Raw genomic sequence first — 14,779 nt, forward strand, 5'->3', positions numbered from 1 at the left:
TGCACAGGGAAAAATAAAGCCTCGGGACCCCAACTCACAGCCAAAACGGAAAAAAATCATTAAGTTGGAAGCTGAATCATGCAAGAAACTGCATTTCCTTTTGTTCCTAAGCAGATAGCTGCAGATAGCTGCAGATAGCTACATCTCCACAGGAAGCTGGTCTATGTTCACCTTATCTTATATAAAGGCTTATGTAGAGGACTGATTTACCGCATGTGAGATGAAGACGTAACTGATCCTTCCCCATCTGCTCTCTTTCTCTTGCAACCTGAGGAAGACCACAGGTTCCCTCTCTCCCCTCCTGCCCACCATTTTCCTCCAGCCCACCCTTTCCCTCCAGCCCACCCTTCCCTCCTGCCCACTCTTTTCCTCCAGCCCAGCCTTCCCCTCCAGTACAGCCTTCTCCTCCAACCCGCCTGGAAGAGGAAGAGGTCTGCAGCTTACATCAGAATCTCGAAGTTCACACCCAAAAAAGGTAAAAGATCCTGCGGGATGCTGGCATATACAACTAACGAGATAACCCTCTGGATGTACATCCTAGCATACAGGAAGAGCATTCTTGTTCATGGCGGTGGTTTCAAATATTTCAGTGAGTTTTCCCTTGAATGCCTCAGTTGGGAGCCACTTCAGTTCAGTGCAGGAAGCAAGGGAGCTTCAAGGACTGGTAGTTATGAATTCAAGCTTATACACAGCGACAGATCACAGGTCTGTGGAAGATACTTGTCAATCAATATTCAGAGGTAGCATTCCATAACTGAAGCATAGGGCATATCTGACTTCATCTGACAAGGCTAAAATCATGATTGTTTTTCTAACTGGGAAATTTATCTAACTTATTTGCCAATAAACAACCATCTCTCTCTCCCCATTTTCTGACATAACGCTAGTCGTTAGAGAAATGTTCCGATGATGTTCATGAAAGAACAAACCAATGTCTTCCGCTTTTAATACCACCTATTTCACACATATGACTCTTGCTGCTTCCATGTGACACTAAAAATATCGGGAGTGCCAGGAAGTCTCTTTAATCATCGTTCTCCAATGTGCTCAGGAGATGAAGTCATTCTGTGAAGTGGACTTCAGTTGACACCACTGAGAAAATGTCCTAGAGAAAGTAAAACTTGTAGTGGCCTCATACTTTACAGAAATAATCCAACTTCTTTTTTCATTTCTTTCCGGTTTTTGGACATTAATTTTAATTGGTTCAGGGCAACCTGCTTCTGCATCAAAGTCTTGGGAAGCTTCCATCTGTTTTTAAACTATACTATATTATATTATATTATATTATATTATATTATATTATACTATTTATTTATTTAGAAATAGAGTCTCACTGTGTCACTCAGGCCAAAGTGTAGTAGTATGATCACGGCTCACTGCAGTCTCAACCTCCCAGGCTCGAGCCAATCCTCAGGCCTCCGCCACCTGAGTAGCTGGGACTACAGGTGTGCCACCATGTCCTGCTAACGTTTTATTTTTATTTTTTGTAGAGACAGGATCTCGTTATGTGGCCAAAGCGGGTCTCAAACTCCTGGTCTCAAGCAATCCTTGTGTCAGCCTCCTAAAGTGCTGAGATTATAGACATGAGCCATGGCACGCAGCTGATTTATTATTTTATTTTCTCAGAACTCTATGCAACCTGATTCTTAATACATAAGGAAAGAGAAGCCAGTCAAAAGTGGAAGTAGTTGCACACAATGAAAGTGTCATTTGGCACTTAGACAAGAGAGGCGGATTATAAAAATAAAAGATCTACATGTCGCAATTGGCTGTGGGCTTGGACTCCAGCACTTTTTATTTTTATATTTTTAGGAGATAGTGTCTCACTCTCTTACTCAAGCTGGAGTGCAGTGATATAATCATAGCTCACTGTTATCTCAAACTCCTGAGTTCAAGTGGTCCTCCTGCCTCGACCTCCCAAGTACCTGGGACTACAGATGTGCCATCGCTCCAGGCAATTTTTTTTTTTTGAATTTTTGTAGAGACGAGGTCTCCCTGTGTTGCCCAGGCTAGTCTCAAACATGTGACCTCAAGCAATCGTTCCCCCTTGGCCTCTAAAGCGCTGGGGTTATAGGTGTGAGTCCCTGTACCCGGCCAAGAAACCAACCCCACCTGCTTTCTATATAAAGTTTAGCATCTAGATACGAAGCAAAATAAGTTTTCAAGATCAAGGAGTCTGAAGGGAAGCTGCTGGGAGGGGAATGGGCTCAAGGCAGCGTTTTCTGGTCTACAGTTTTGCTTATTCTTGGACTTTCCAAAGTCCTGAAAGAAGCAGAAGGAAAGTGAGAAGAGAGGAAGAGGCAGGAGGAAAGGAGGAGGGCTGCACCTCTGCGGTTGCAGATTAGCCCAAGCCGGCTCAGTGGCTGGGAAGGAAGGGAGGAAACCCCCAAGGCCGAAGGTGGAGTCAGAGTCCTGGGTCCAGCAGAGACTGGACAGGAGGAGGGTGCCAGGAGCCAAAGACCTTCCTGCTAGTACTGCAACCTCTTAAACTGCTTAGGCTTTTATCTAAATTTGATATGTCCGCATTTTGTAGACCTCCAAACCAAGTCACTCAGGGTAACCCAGACAGGAAGGGGAGGATGATAGGAGAAGGTGCCCCACCTGATGATGCCCTTCTGGCTTTTATCCATTCCTGGGAATGACTCTTTCTCCAACTCGGGGGATACCCCTATGGGAGAATACAGTGGCGTGGACCAGCAGTGGAGAATTCCAAGTCCAAAAAACGATTGGCATTTTCAAGGAAAGTAAGAAATCATCCTGCATATATGAAATATTGGGAAAAAGGTTGTTACTAATAATTCTCAAGCGACCCCTCTGGTGAGACTAGGTTTCTCTGGGGATGTGTGGAGCAGGGTGTATGTACCGCGTGAGCACATCCCACCCTTCAGACTCCTTCAGCTCCTGTCTACTGTAGCAGTCAGAGGGCAACTCCGGTCCTCATCTCCTCTGAGCGACCCACTCACTCATTCACTCACTCATTCATTCACTCGTTAACTCATTCACTCACTCACTCATTCACTCATTCACTCCTTCACTCGCTCTCCCACCCTTCAGACTCCTTCAGCTCCTGTCTACTGTAGCAGTCAGAGGGCAACTCCGGTCCTCATCTCCTCTGAGCGACCCACTCACTCATTCACTCACTCATTCATTCACTCGTTAACTCATTCACTCACTCACTCATTCACTCATTCACTCCTTCACTCGCTCACTCACTCATTCACTCACCCTTTTACTCACTTGCTCATTCATTTACTCATTCACTCACTCATTCACTGACCCATTCACTCACTCACTCACTCATTCACTCACCCATTCATTCACTCATTCATTCCCTCATTCACTCACTCAGTCATTCCCTAACTCACCCTTTCACTCACTCACCCATTCACTCATTCACTCACTCATTCACTCACTCATTCACTCACTTATTCACTCACTCACTCATTTCCTCATTCATTCACTCAATCATTCACTCACTCAAATCATTCACTCATTCACTCACTCATTCACCTCTTCACTCACTCATTCACTCATCCTTTACTCACACACTCACTCATTTATTGACTCATTCACTCACTCACTTGTTCATTCACTCACTCAATTCTTCACTCCCTCATTCACTTGTTCGCTCACTGACTCATTCACTCACTCTTTCCCTCACCCATTCACTCACTCACCCACTCATCTGTTCACTCACTCATTCACCCACTCACCCATTCACTAAGTCACTCATTCATTCACTCACTCACTCATTCATTCACTCACTCACTCACTCATCACTCATTTATTCCCTCGGTCACTCACTCATTCACTCACTTATTCACTTGCTTATTCACTCACTCATTCACTAAGACGCTCATTCATTCACTTACTCACTTATTCACTCACCCATTCACTCACTCACTCATTCACTCATTGACTCCCTTGGCAATTCATTCACTCACTCACGGTCACTCATTCAGTCATTTACCCACTCACTCACTCATTTCTCCTTCCCTCATCCACTCACTCACTCATTCACTGACTGACTCACTCACTCACCCATTCACTCATTTACTCACTCATTTACTCCTTCACTCACTCACTCACTCCCTCCTTCATTCATTCATTCAGCAGCACCCATGACAGGTTCACTCTGTCCTGGGCTCTGCTGTTGCCCTGGGACTGCAGCAGGGAATAGTGAAAGATCTCTGAATCCACGGCATTCACAGTTCAGCCAGGGGACCTTTCGAGAAGCCCAGCAGATAGGTGAAATGCCCCATATGTGACACTGACGAGGATGTTTTAAGAGCAGCAGGGAGGGAACAGGAGTGTGCATGGAGCCCAAAATTTCTAAGAGGGTGATCTGGGGAGGCCTCACCGTGCAGGAGACCTTGCAGGACAGACCTGTGGAAAGTGGGCAGAGTCGGTAGGGAGAGGAGGGCCTGGGTTGAGGAAAGAGCAGGCTAGGCCTGAGGTTGTCGGGTGCCTGCATGGGCCTCTGGGCAGCACCAGGATCTGAAGGGACCAGAGGACAGGCCAGTGTGGCTTGTGTGGGGTCTGTGACTCCGAGTCAGCAGAGAAGATGCCTGAATTACATCCTGATAGGTGCACCCTGACTTTGAAGCTGAGGACACCCGAGACATGGAGGTGGGGTGGAGGTTGGGGCAGAGCAGGGGATGAGGAGGGAGCCTGTTCCGGTCCAGGTCAAAGGTCGTGGCCTGGCCCTAGTGGCTCCAGATGCAATGAAGAGCCAATGGGGACTTTCCTGAGGGACTTAGATGCCAGGGTGGAAGAGCACCGCAAGGCTTCAGCCTGAGCCCCTGGGAGGATGGAGTCACCAGGAGCTGAGGTAAGGAAGATTGAGCGATGGGGGGTTGTGTGGGGGGTGCAGAGGCCTGAGCTCAGTTTGGCCCCTGCAGATTTGAGATGCCCACTCCATGCACAGGCCGAGACAGCAGAGAAGGGGAAGAGGCTGCAGCTCAGGTAGCCCTGGGATGTGCAGCCCCACATGCTGGGGCACTGGGTCATGGTGTCCTCATGGCTGGTAGCTGCTTCCCTCCTGGGATGCCAGAACTCCTTTAGGGCACATCGGCAACTCCTGCGCTCACCACTGAGGGGAAGTGGGAAGGGCAGCTGTCCCTATGCATGTTCTCCTTCACCTTGTCCTAGGCAGGTCCCAGGCAGCACCACCCTCCCAAGTGGCTCCCCTTGGCCGCTGTCTCTAGTGTTCACAGCCAGACCCTAGAAGAGGGCTGGACTCAGCGGCTCACTTCTGATGAATAGAACCAGGCAAAAGAGATGGCGGTCTCTCCTGAGATTGGATTGGGAGGAGCTGAGGTTCTGTCCACTGGAACTCTCCCCCTGGCTCTTGGTAGGTGCTAGTTCTGGCAAAGCCAGTCACCCGCCCAGGGCAGAGGGCAACCTGAAGCTGATGCCACAGAGAGACTGGGGCCTTCAGTCCAACAGCCTGCAAGCAACAGAATCCTGCCAGCAACACAGAAGTGAGCATGGAAGCAGCTCCTCCCCTGATGAGCCTGAGCCTTCAGAAGACACAGCAGCCCTAGGCAGACACCTGCTGCAGCCCTGGAGAGCCCCTGGGGCAGAGGGCCCAGTGAAGCCTGCCTGAACTCCTGGCCCAAGGAGTAATCATTCCTGGGGTATAAGTGTGTGCTGGTGTGGGCCTTTGGAGTAATCTGTCAAGGGACAATAAAGAACAAGCACACACCTCAGGTCCTACTGGGTGGAAGCTGTACGGTCAGCACGGCATGTAATATCTTCCTCTTAAATTAGAAGATTCATTGCTAAGGCCAAAGTTAAAAAAAAAAAAAAAACAAAAAACTCTAGTTGTAGCAACATTGAAATACATGACTTTCAAAAAAAAAAAAAAAAAAGCCATAGCTATTCTTTTCCATCTTTGCTACAGGTATATATTAATATATGTTAATTCCCTGACTGACTGAGCAATGGGCCAAACTCATAAGAACAGATGTGTGAGGACCGTCAGTGACCACCCTGACCCCAGCCCTTATACACAGACAAACTTTTGAACATAATCCGTAACCTTGGGGGTCTTGACACTCTAAATTTTATTGTTTTTCATTAGCTATTTCTATTCCCTAAACAATACCTGTTCATCGCAGAGAAAAATGGCATTGCCTATACTAAGCAAAAGAAAGGAAATAAAATGCTCAGAAATATTTACATATGTATGCAGACTCACACACACACACACACACACACATACACACACACGCACGCACTCACACACAGGCTCGCACTGCGTCTAGGCCTGCCTTTTCACTTATTTGTATGTCCTGAACATATTTCCATGTCAGTAGACACATATCTTTGTAGCGGTAACAGCAACTAAATATTATTGCAGCGCATATTTTTACCATCATTTATTTAACTCATCATGTTTGAACTGTTAGGTTGTATCTATCATTTTCTGTATTACAGACAATTTGATGACAAATGACCAATCCCCTAATGTTCAATAGAAAAATATCAATTGTATAAGGAGATAACGGGTATTTGGCTAAAATAAAATTCAGTGTGGCCCACCTTCTCCACATGTAACATGCTCTAAAAAGGCATGAATAATTAAATTAGCCCTTCTATTCTCCAGCACAGATCCTGAGCCCAACTGTGGGTGCAGGTGCTTAGAGCCTCGGTCTGCTCTTCTGCCCGCCAGAAGGCAAAGGCCACTCAACTGTCACCTTAAGACAGCCAGGATTCGCCTCTCCCTTTTAATTAATAGAATAATGCTCAGGTTCACTGCATGAGAGCAGCGCTCTCTGACTTTGCATTCATCAGGATAACCTAGGTGGTTTGTTTAAAAATACACATTTCCTGGCTGAGCTCCCAGAAACTGGACTTCAGTGGTTTAATGGGGGTGTGCATAGGACAGGTGATTCTGAGGACCACGAGGGGTTAGGAATTTCGCCGTTAATTCTGGCCAAGGGAGAGATTAGACCATCCAGCATTGTCTGCAGCATATATATTTTTTTCCTCTTTTGCAATGAATATTTGATGCTCAGCGTGATGAGCCCCAGGATGAGGCACACATCCAAGAAAAATCCATGCCTCTCCATCTTTTCCCCAGGATTGCCCTTTGGTGAGACTCTCCTTTGCGATTGCTTCACTTTCCCGGGTTCATAGAACAAACCTCTTCTTAGTCTCTTTTGTTGTTTCCTATCTGTTCAACAAACACCCACTGCGCAGGACCATCCTCCGGAAAGCCCTCGAGTGGGGCCGTTTGGGAGCCCTTCTTCGTGGGGTGAGCACTGAAGGAACCGGGATCCCATAAGCCCGTGCTTTTGTAGGGGCTGCTCCCTGTCCCATCGCAGGTAACTGGCACCAGGCTGTTAAGCTGTGGATGGGCAACTGGCACAGCGCTTTGGATGTGCGTATTTCAGCACGTGGAGTTGGCCGGTGAAGTCAGCCGAGGTCGGCACAGCGTACAGCAGCGCGCCTGTCCGTAGGGAGGAAGGGTCGTCCCGCCTCCCCGCCAGGTCAGTCCCGTTGCGCCTCCTCCTATCCCACTCTGACTTTCGCGCGCCCATGCGTCTCTGAGTGTAGCGCCCCGATACTCTCCCCCACCCCAAGGATTCTTCTCCCCACGGGACGAGCTGGGGGCCCGGGAGCGCCACAGACCCCGTGGACCCGGGAAATCGCAGCTTCGTCATAGCTAAGCTCGCCGCGCTCAGCTTTTCCCACCACCTGGAGGATCCACTCTCCGTGCGTCCTTCCCGACCTCAGGCTGCAGAGAAAACGTGGGGGCGGGGATCGAGGAAGCCGCGCGCAGAGGCTCCTAGCGCAGCCCCAGGAGGAATCCTGCCGCCAACAAAAAGCTGTGCGCGCGGCCGGGCTCGGCGCTGACAACAGCCGGATCTACCGGGCCTGCCGCGAGCCTCCGCGTCCAGGTGGGGTCTCCGCGCCCCAATTCCACCCCGCCCCGCCATCGGCGCTCCCCGCAAGTGCGGGGTTTCCACCGGCCCCGGCGTTCGCGCCCACTCACGGTCTCCCTTGCCACCCCCCCCTCCCCCGCCCCGGGAGATGCTCCCGGCGTTCTATTCCGCCCTGCCTTGGCCCGCCCAGCGAACGATGTGACCCCGCCCCCTTGCGGTCTCCCCTCCCCCGGTCGCTGCCCCTGCCCCCACCTGTGGCGCTCCGGGCATCTCTAAAGGCCCCAACCAGAGTCCTCCAACCCACCCGCGAGGCTAGCGCACCGGAAACGCGGCCCCACCCCCAGGGACTCCGCCCACTTGTGGTGCTACCCCCGCCTCCGCGACCTCACCCACCGCTAGCGCGGCAGCCACCTACGACGACCCCTGCGTAGGTCCTCCTGCCCACACCCGGCCCCGGCCAGCCCCTGCCCCTTTCTCTGCCCCTTTCCCTGCCCCTGCCCCTGCCCCTAGCCGCGCCCCACCCCCGCAGCCCCTCCTGTGCGCTTGGGCCCCGCCCGTCAAGACCCTTTGACGCTAGGGCCGGGCGGGGGCGCGGGCGGGGCAGCTTTTCCGAGTCGGGCGCGCGCCGGCAGGGTATCCATTGCCTGCTGCGCACCCGGACTAGCGGCTGCCCTCGGCCTCCTCGCCTTGGACGCGGACGACTCCCGGGCCCCCAAGGGCTCCTTGCGGAAGTTCCTGGAGCACCTCTCCGGGGCCGGCAAGGCCATCGGCGTGCTGACCAGCGGGGGACATGCTCAAGGTGCGCGCCCCCCTCCGGGCGGCGAGGGAGGGACGGACGGAGAAGGGGAGAAGAGGGAGAAGGGGAGAACAGGGCAAAGGGGATGGGGGAACCGGGCAGAAGAGGGGGAAGCGATGGGAGGACCCGGGGAAAGGTGGGGAAGCGATGGGAAGAACTGGGGAGAAGAGCGGGGAAGCGATGGGAAGAACTGGGGAGAAGCCCGTGCCCGGGAGCGGCAGGGGTACCTGCGGGGCGGCGGGAGCCGGCAAGGCAGCCCCGGGGTCCTTGCCGGGTGGGGCGGAGGAGGAAGGAACATGGCGATAGGAACCTCCATTCGGAAAATAGTGAGCTTTCCACCCTCTCCGGTTTATGTTTTAAATTGAGCCTGGTAGAGGGGGTCGCCTGGAGCACCTTCCGGGGTCGTTCTGCCTCTGAGCTGTAGGATGGGGCCGGGCTTCCCCTCCGAATCCTGGGTACAGCGCGATCACTTCTTAAGTTGCCCCCGCCCCCCAACTCCGCCCCACGCCACCCCCCAGCTTGTCGAGGAAGAAACGGCCGGATCCCGGCGGGCCTCCTGTCGCCTCGGGCCCCCCGCGGCGTGGGCGGGGTCCCGGCTGCTGCAATGCGGGAAACGGCAGGGGTGCTCTGGGTTCCCGCCTAGCGTCTCCGAGGCAGTCCGGCAGCCCCTCGCGTTTCCGTTGGAAGATTTTAAAAAAGGGTTTCCTGCGCTCGCATGTGCTGTCGCCTTCCGGCTCGTGACAAAACCGAAAACTAAAATGGGTCCCAGGCCCTCCCCGCCAGCCTCCGCGGACGGGAAGGACCAGGAAGCGGGGACTCCCGGACGTCAGCGGCGCCGCAGCGCGGGCTCTGGGCTTCCCCTGTCCTGTAATGTGGAAAGGGCTCTCCAGGAGGGGCCGAGCCTGGGCCCACGACGCAGGCGCTCCGGGAGGACATTTAACATTGAAGAGCGAGAGGTGGTGGAGACTGCGCTCCCCAGGCCCCGGGTGCACGTAGGGGCACCGGTGCCCAGGTTCAGGAGGGTGAGGCCTTCTTGGCCAGGTAGCCTTGTTAAATCTATCTGAAAATCACAGATAACTAAGTATCAAGTCGTCACAGATCATTTTAGTATCCTGAATGAGATGGCTACGGAAAACATGAAAACATCGTTACTGGTTACGTGCATGATGCATCCAAAACATTGTTACCTGCACAGTGGCAGCACTGATATCTGTGGGCTTTTGAACGTGTGGACTGGAGTGTTAAGAGCCCTTCAGAGTTATGACAGTAGTTTGATTTGAATGTTCTTTTCTTGGCGAATAAATGCTGTACATTGAATTTACCCAGGAAACTAGGAAGGTGAACCCACACGAAGGACACAGGCCTGTGGGCTGCTCCAGGCGCCCTTAGGGCGTTGCAGGGCCTGAGCCATGCGCTTCCTGCTCAGCCTCCTGAGAGCCGTGACGGCGTCTCTGTTCTGCCTCACACTGGACCCGCTAGTTTCATATTCTTGTTATGGTTCCGAGGCTACAAGCGGTTGGATTCTGTGAGACACTCTCTGTCTTCCTCCTCCGGCTGCTTTCAAATGGGTCGTCTTTTTTTAGAACTGATTTTTTAAGCAGTGATTGATGGGGTGAGTTGTAGTGCTGTCCTGAACTGCAGAGGGAGCGCACTGAGGAACCTGGGTTTTGATGCTGTGCACATCAGCAGAGTCACCAGCCCAGGGCCCTGTCAGTCCCATTATTAAGCTCATTTCTTGCTCTTGTCATCGTTACTCAGACGCCTTAAAAAAAAAAAGCAAACTCCTGCTTGCCGTCACTGGCTGAGTTTGGCAAATGGGTGTTTACCCTGGAAAGAGGGGCATTTTGTCCTCTGGAACGTCTAAGGCGCCCTTTGGTGAGGTGGTCTGTTTCTGACCACTCTATCCCGTGGGCGTCCTTCCTACTTCCACCTTCCCTTTCCGAACGCCTCCGCCTCCAGGGCTTTAACTTTCCTTCTGTGTGTGCAAAGCAGAGGTTATGACTGTTGTGCCAGTGCCCTGTTTTTTCTTTCTTTCTTTCTTTCTTTCTCTCTCTCTCTTTCTTTCTTTCTTTCTTTCTTTCTTTCTTTCTTTCTTTCTTTCTTTCTTTCTTTCTTTCTTTCTTTTCTTTTCTTTTCTTTTCCTTTCTTTCTTTTCTTCTTTCTTTCTTTCTTTCTTTCTTTCTTTCTTTCTTTCTTTCTTTCTTTCTCTCTCTCTTTCTTTCTCTCTCTCTTTCTCTTTCTTTCTTTCTTTCTTTCTTTCTTTCTTTCTTTCTTTCTTTCTTTCTTTCTTTCTTTCTTTCTTTCTTTCTTTCTTTCTTTCTTTCTTTCTTTCTTTCTTTCTTTCTTTCTTTCTTTCTTTCTTTCTTTCTTTCTTTCTTTCTTTCTTTCTTTCTTTCTTTCTTTCTTTCTTTCTTTCTTCTTTTTGCTGAGGGCCCAAAACTTGCTGCATCTCAAAAGAAGCAATTGCATCCATTTGTTCACGATGAGCATAAACTGCTCTTTAAGGGAGACTAATTGGTAAACCCGGCTGCTGTGGGTAGAAAGACAGAGGTGGCCGCGGAAGCAGGGCTCTGCCTCTTGGAAGCCTGCACAACCGTCCTGCTTTCTTTCTTCAATATCCGCGGGGGGGGGGGGGTGAATTTTAATAAGCCCTGGAAACCAACAAAGCAGGAAAGTGCTAAGACATTGAGGTGTGAGATTTAAAATGACAACCAGCAGCCTCTCATTCTTCCTTCACTGAGGAAGGAAGGAACCAGTTGCCTCTTCGTTTTGGGGCTGCAGGGTATGTTTGGCAGCGACACTGGCCCTTTGTGCTGTGTGACTCATGAATTGAGATAGTTCTTTACTAAGTGTTTTGTGCAGTAGGTATGAAAATGGGGAAAGAGGGAGCACTGTCCGGGGTGGAGAGGCGTGGAGAGACGCTGTGATACATAGCGAGTCCTTTTCTTCTGGGCTCCTGGTTTTCAATCTTTTTCTTCTTTTTTTCCTAACAGCTTGAAAGATGATTTTTGTGTCTTAATTAAAAGATTGAAGACTGTGGGTCAGACCCAAACTAATTCCATTGGCATCAAAGAAAAGGATTCTTTACATATTTATCTATAGGCATAATTAATTTTTTTATTTTTTGCTGAATTATCTGGTTAGTCAAATCATACATTAGAGAAGTAATATTAAAAATTAAAAAATAAAAAATGTATCTGTAAACATATCCCCCTTCCATTCCAGTCTTTGTCTCTGTGTAATTTTAGAACCTTGGGCCATGATGTACATAGAGTTTATATTCTTTGAACCTTGGGCCATGATGTACATAGAGTTTATATTCTTTTAATATCTTGCTACTTCATTGTTTTCATGTTTAATCTTTGGGTTGATGTATCACAGGTTACTTGACCGTTTCTTACAGGTGTTTGTTTTAGTTTTTTTTTTTCCCTTAACGCTAATGTAAATTTGAGTGTTTGGATGGTAGTTTTAGCAGAATTTAAGGCAGAGTCTCAGTTAGGGTGATGGATCGATTTATAGTCCCTAGTTTGAGGAGGGAGGTGGCAATATGCCCTTTCTTCTAAAATTGATATGTTAAATCACAATGGACATTTACATGATTTTGAGCACTTGGGACTCCCCTGGGGTTCACTGGTATTGCAAGGTCAGGGCTGGGGATCTTCTGCTGGAGAGGCCCCCAGCGTGCCCAGCGCAGGGTCCTGAGTGTGTTGCTGCAGGACAAGCTCTGGGCTTTGCCCTGCAGCGGCCGTCGCTCTGGGAAGAGCTGGCTGCTCCAGGAATGAGGCCTATGCTCTGAAGCTCACAGTCAGCAGACCAGCAAAGGTCAGCACAGATGACCTTATATGAATCATTCATTTAACAAGCATTCATGGAATACACATTCCATGCAGTTGGAACTTAGAGTGGAAGGCCATCAGTTCACTGTTGTCTCAGCAGAACTTTGTCCCTGGGTCCCTGTTGAACTTAGAGTGGAAGGCCATCTGCTCACTATTGTCTGAGCAGAGCTTGGTCCCTGGGTCCCTGTTGAACTTAGAGTGGAAGGCCATCAACTCACTGTTGTCTGAGCAGAGCTTGGTCCCTGGGTCCCTGTTGAACTTAGAGTGGAAGGCCATCAGCTCACTGTTGTCTGAGCAGAGCTTGGTCTCTGGCTCCCTGTTGTAGCCTCTGCTCCTAGGAGGTGCACGGTGAGTGTTGGGGGACCCTCCACAGGCACAATTGCTGAACAAGGACCCCTCCCAAGGGTGTCAGCCCTAGGCCCTGAGCTCTGAAGAGGAGGAAGGCATTCCTGGGGCCATCTCCCCTTCTGGATACTGAGCTCTGCACAGAGAGAAACTCTTCCACATTCACTGCAGTGAAGTTCATACTTTAGAGACTGGGGCCTGCATTCCCCAGAATTTCCATGGCCACAGGTGGTGGCCGCACCATGTGACTGGGGTCTGCATTCCCTGGAATTTCCGTGACTGCAGGTGGTGGCTGCACCATGCGACTGGAGTCTGTGTTCCCCAGGATTTCTGTGACCACAGGTGGTAGCTGCACCATGCGACTGGAGTCTGTGTTCCCCAGGATTTCTGTGACCACAGGTGGTAGCTGTACCATGTGACTGAGGGTCTGCGTTCCCCTGAATTTCCGTGGCCATAGGTGGTGGCTGTACCATGGGAATGAGGGTCTCTGTTCTCTGGAATTTCCATGGCCATAGGTAGTGGCTGTACCATGCGACTGGGGTCTGCGTTCTCCAGAATTTCTGTGGCTGCAGGCTGTGGCTGCACCATGCGACTGGGGTATGCATTCCTCGGAATTTCCGTGGCCATATATGGTGGCTGTACCATGTGACTGAGGGTCTGCATTCCTTGGAATTTCCATGGCCATAGATAGTGGCTGTACCATGTGTCTGAGGGTCTGCGTTCTCTGGAATTTCTGTGGCTGCAGATAGTGGCTGTACCATGTGACTGAGGGTCTGCATTCCTGGAATTTCTGTGGTCGCACATGGTGGCTGTACCATACAACTGGGGTCTACATTCCCTGGAATTTCCTTGGCCACAGGCGGTGGCTGCACCATGCATCAGGTCCTCTGTCTCAGGAGTTGGTGCCATTGTCTCTGTTACTCCCTCGCCTGACACACAGAGGCAGTTCCTGACTTTATCACTCCCAGGAAACACACAGGCATCTGTTTTGGATCCTTGTTTTATTTCCCCATCACCTTTCTCATCAAAGGGAAATTCACATCCCTCTAAAGCTGAAAATGGTGTGGGGCCCCCTGGTGGTCTTTCCAAGGCATTATCAGCAGGTAAATTAGATCATGTGGGCCAGTGTACCTGAAATGAAAACAGAAAGGTAAGTCGTGTCACTAAGCTTTGGTGGGAGATTCAGGGTCTTTGTTAGTGGCAGAATCATCCAAAGTAAGTTGTTTGTTCACTGCAGATCTAGATGGTTGGCTGTGTCAGGATTAAACTTAGCCAGTGTCGACAGAGTGTCGCTTAATCCCTCACGGAAGCGTGTCAAGTACATTGAAGAATAGCTGCCAAGTCTGCTATTGTCGGGAGAGAGGCAGGTACGTCTCTCGCTTAGCCCAGTGCTGCAGGAGGCCAGGCTCACGTCAGGCTGTGCGTGTGAGTGGGTTGGATTTTTAGCACTCTGGGACGGTAAAGCACAAACATCTATTTTTAACTTGTGGGTGACCTTCTTCTGTGCTGCTTGAGTCTCTGTGGGCCTTTCTGTTTCCTTCCTGAGGAGTCTGTGCCGGGGTCCCAAGCGTTCTCTGGGCTGCACCTCCGCGCCTGCCCAGTGAGGAGCCTCCTCCTGGTGGCTGTGGGACTGGGCTGGGCCCACACTGTCAGCATCGTCTGGGGTAAGCAAGCCCGTCCTTCCACACCTCAGTGTCCCCAGCTGTTGAACAGGGCTAATCAACTGACCGTCAGGATTAATGGGGATCAGATGCGCTCATCTCATAGCCCTGCTTGGTAAATAGCCACTTCCACTCTGTCCTCCAATGTGCTACTCTAGACTTTTTCTTTACCTCCATTTAGCCAGGTGATTCGAGGTGACAGTGACTATCAAGAGGGATGTACAGAGGAAACCAGTGGAAGAGAGCTCG

At 50.6% G+C, this 14,779-nt stretch overlaps 1 protein-coding gene across 1 annotated transcript in view; it reads left to right on the top strand.

Moving 5' to 3' along the window:
* Positions 1–7,750: 7,750 nt before the first annotated feature.
* Positions 7,751–14,779, top strand: part of LOC139361141 (uncharacterized) — a gene marked incomplete at its 5' end in the record, with an annotated part of 183,658 nt that continues 176,629 nt past the window's right edge. Inside the window, 2 exons of the mRNA XM_071089631.1 lie at positions 7,751–7,912; positions 8,403–8,691. Of these exons, the coding sequence (XP_070945732.1) occupies positions 7,751–7,912; positions 8,403–8,691 (451 nt within the window). The remainder of the gene's footprint in view (positions 7,913–8,402; positions 8,692–14,779) is intronic.

Source organism: Macaca nemestrina, assembly GCF_043159975.1.
Source record: "Macaca nemestrina isolate mMacNem1 chromosome 11 unlocalized genomic scaffold, mMacNem.hap1 SUPER_11_unloc_1, whole genome shotgun sequence".
Taxonomy (NCBI): Eukaryota; Metazoa; Chordata; class Mammalia; order Primates; family Cercopithecidae; genus Macaca; species Macaca nemestrina.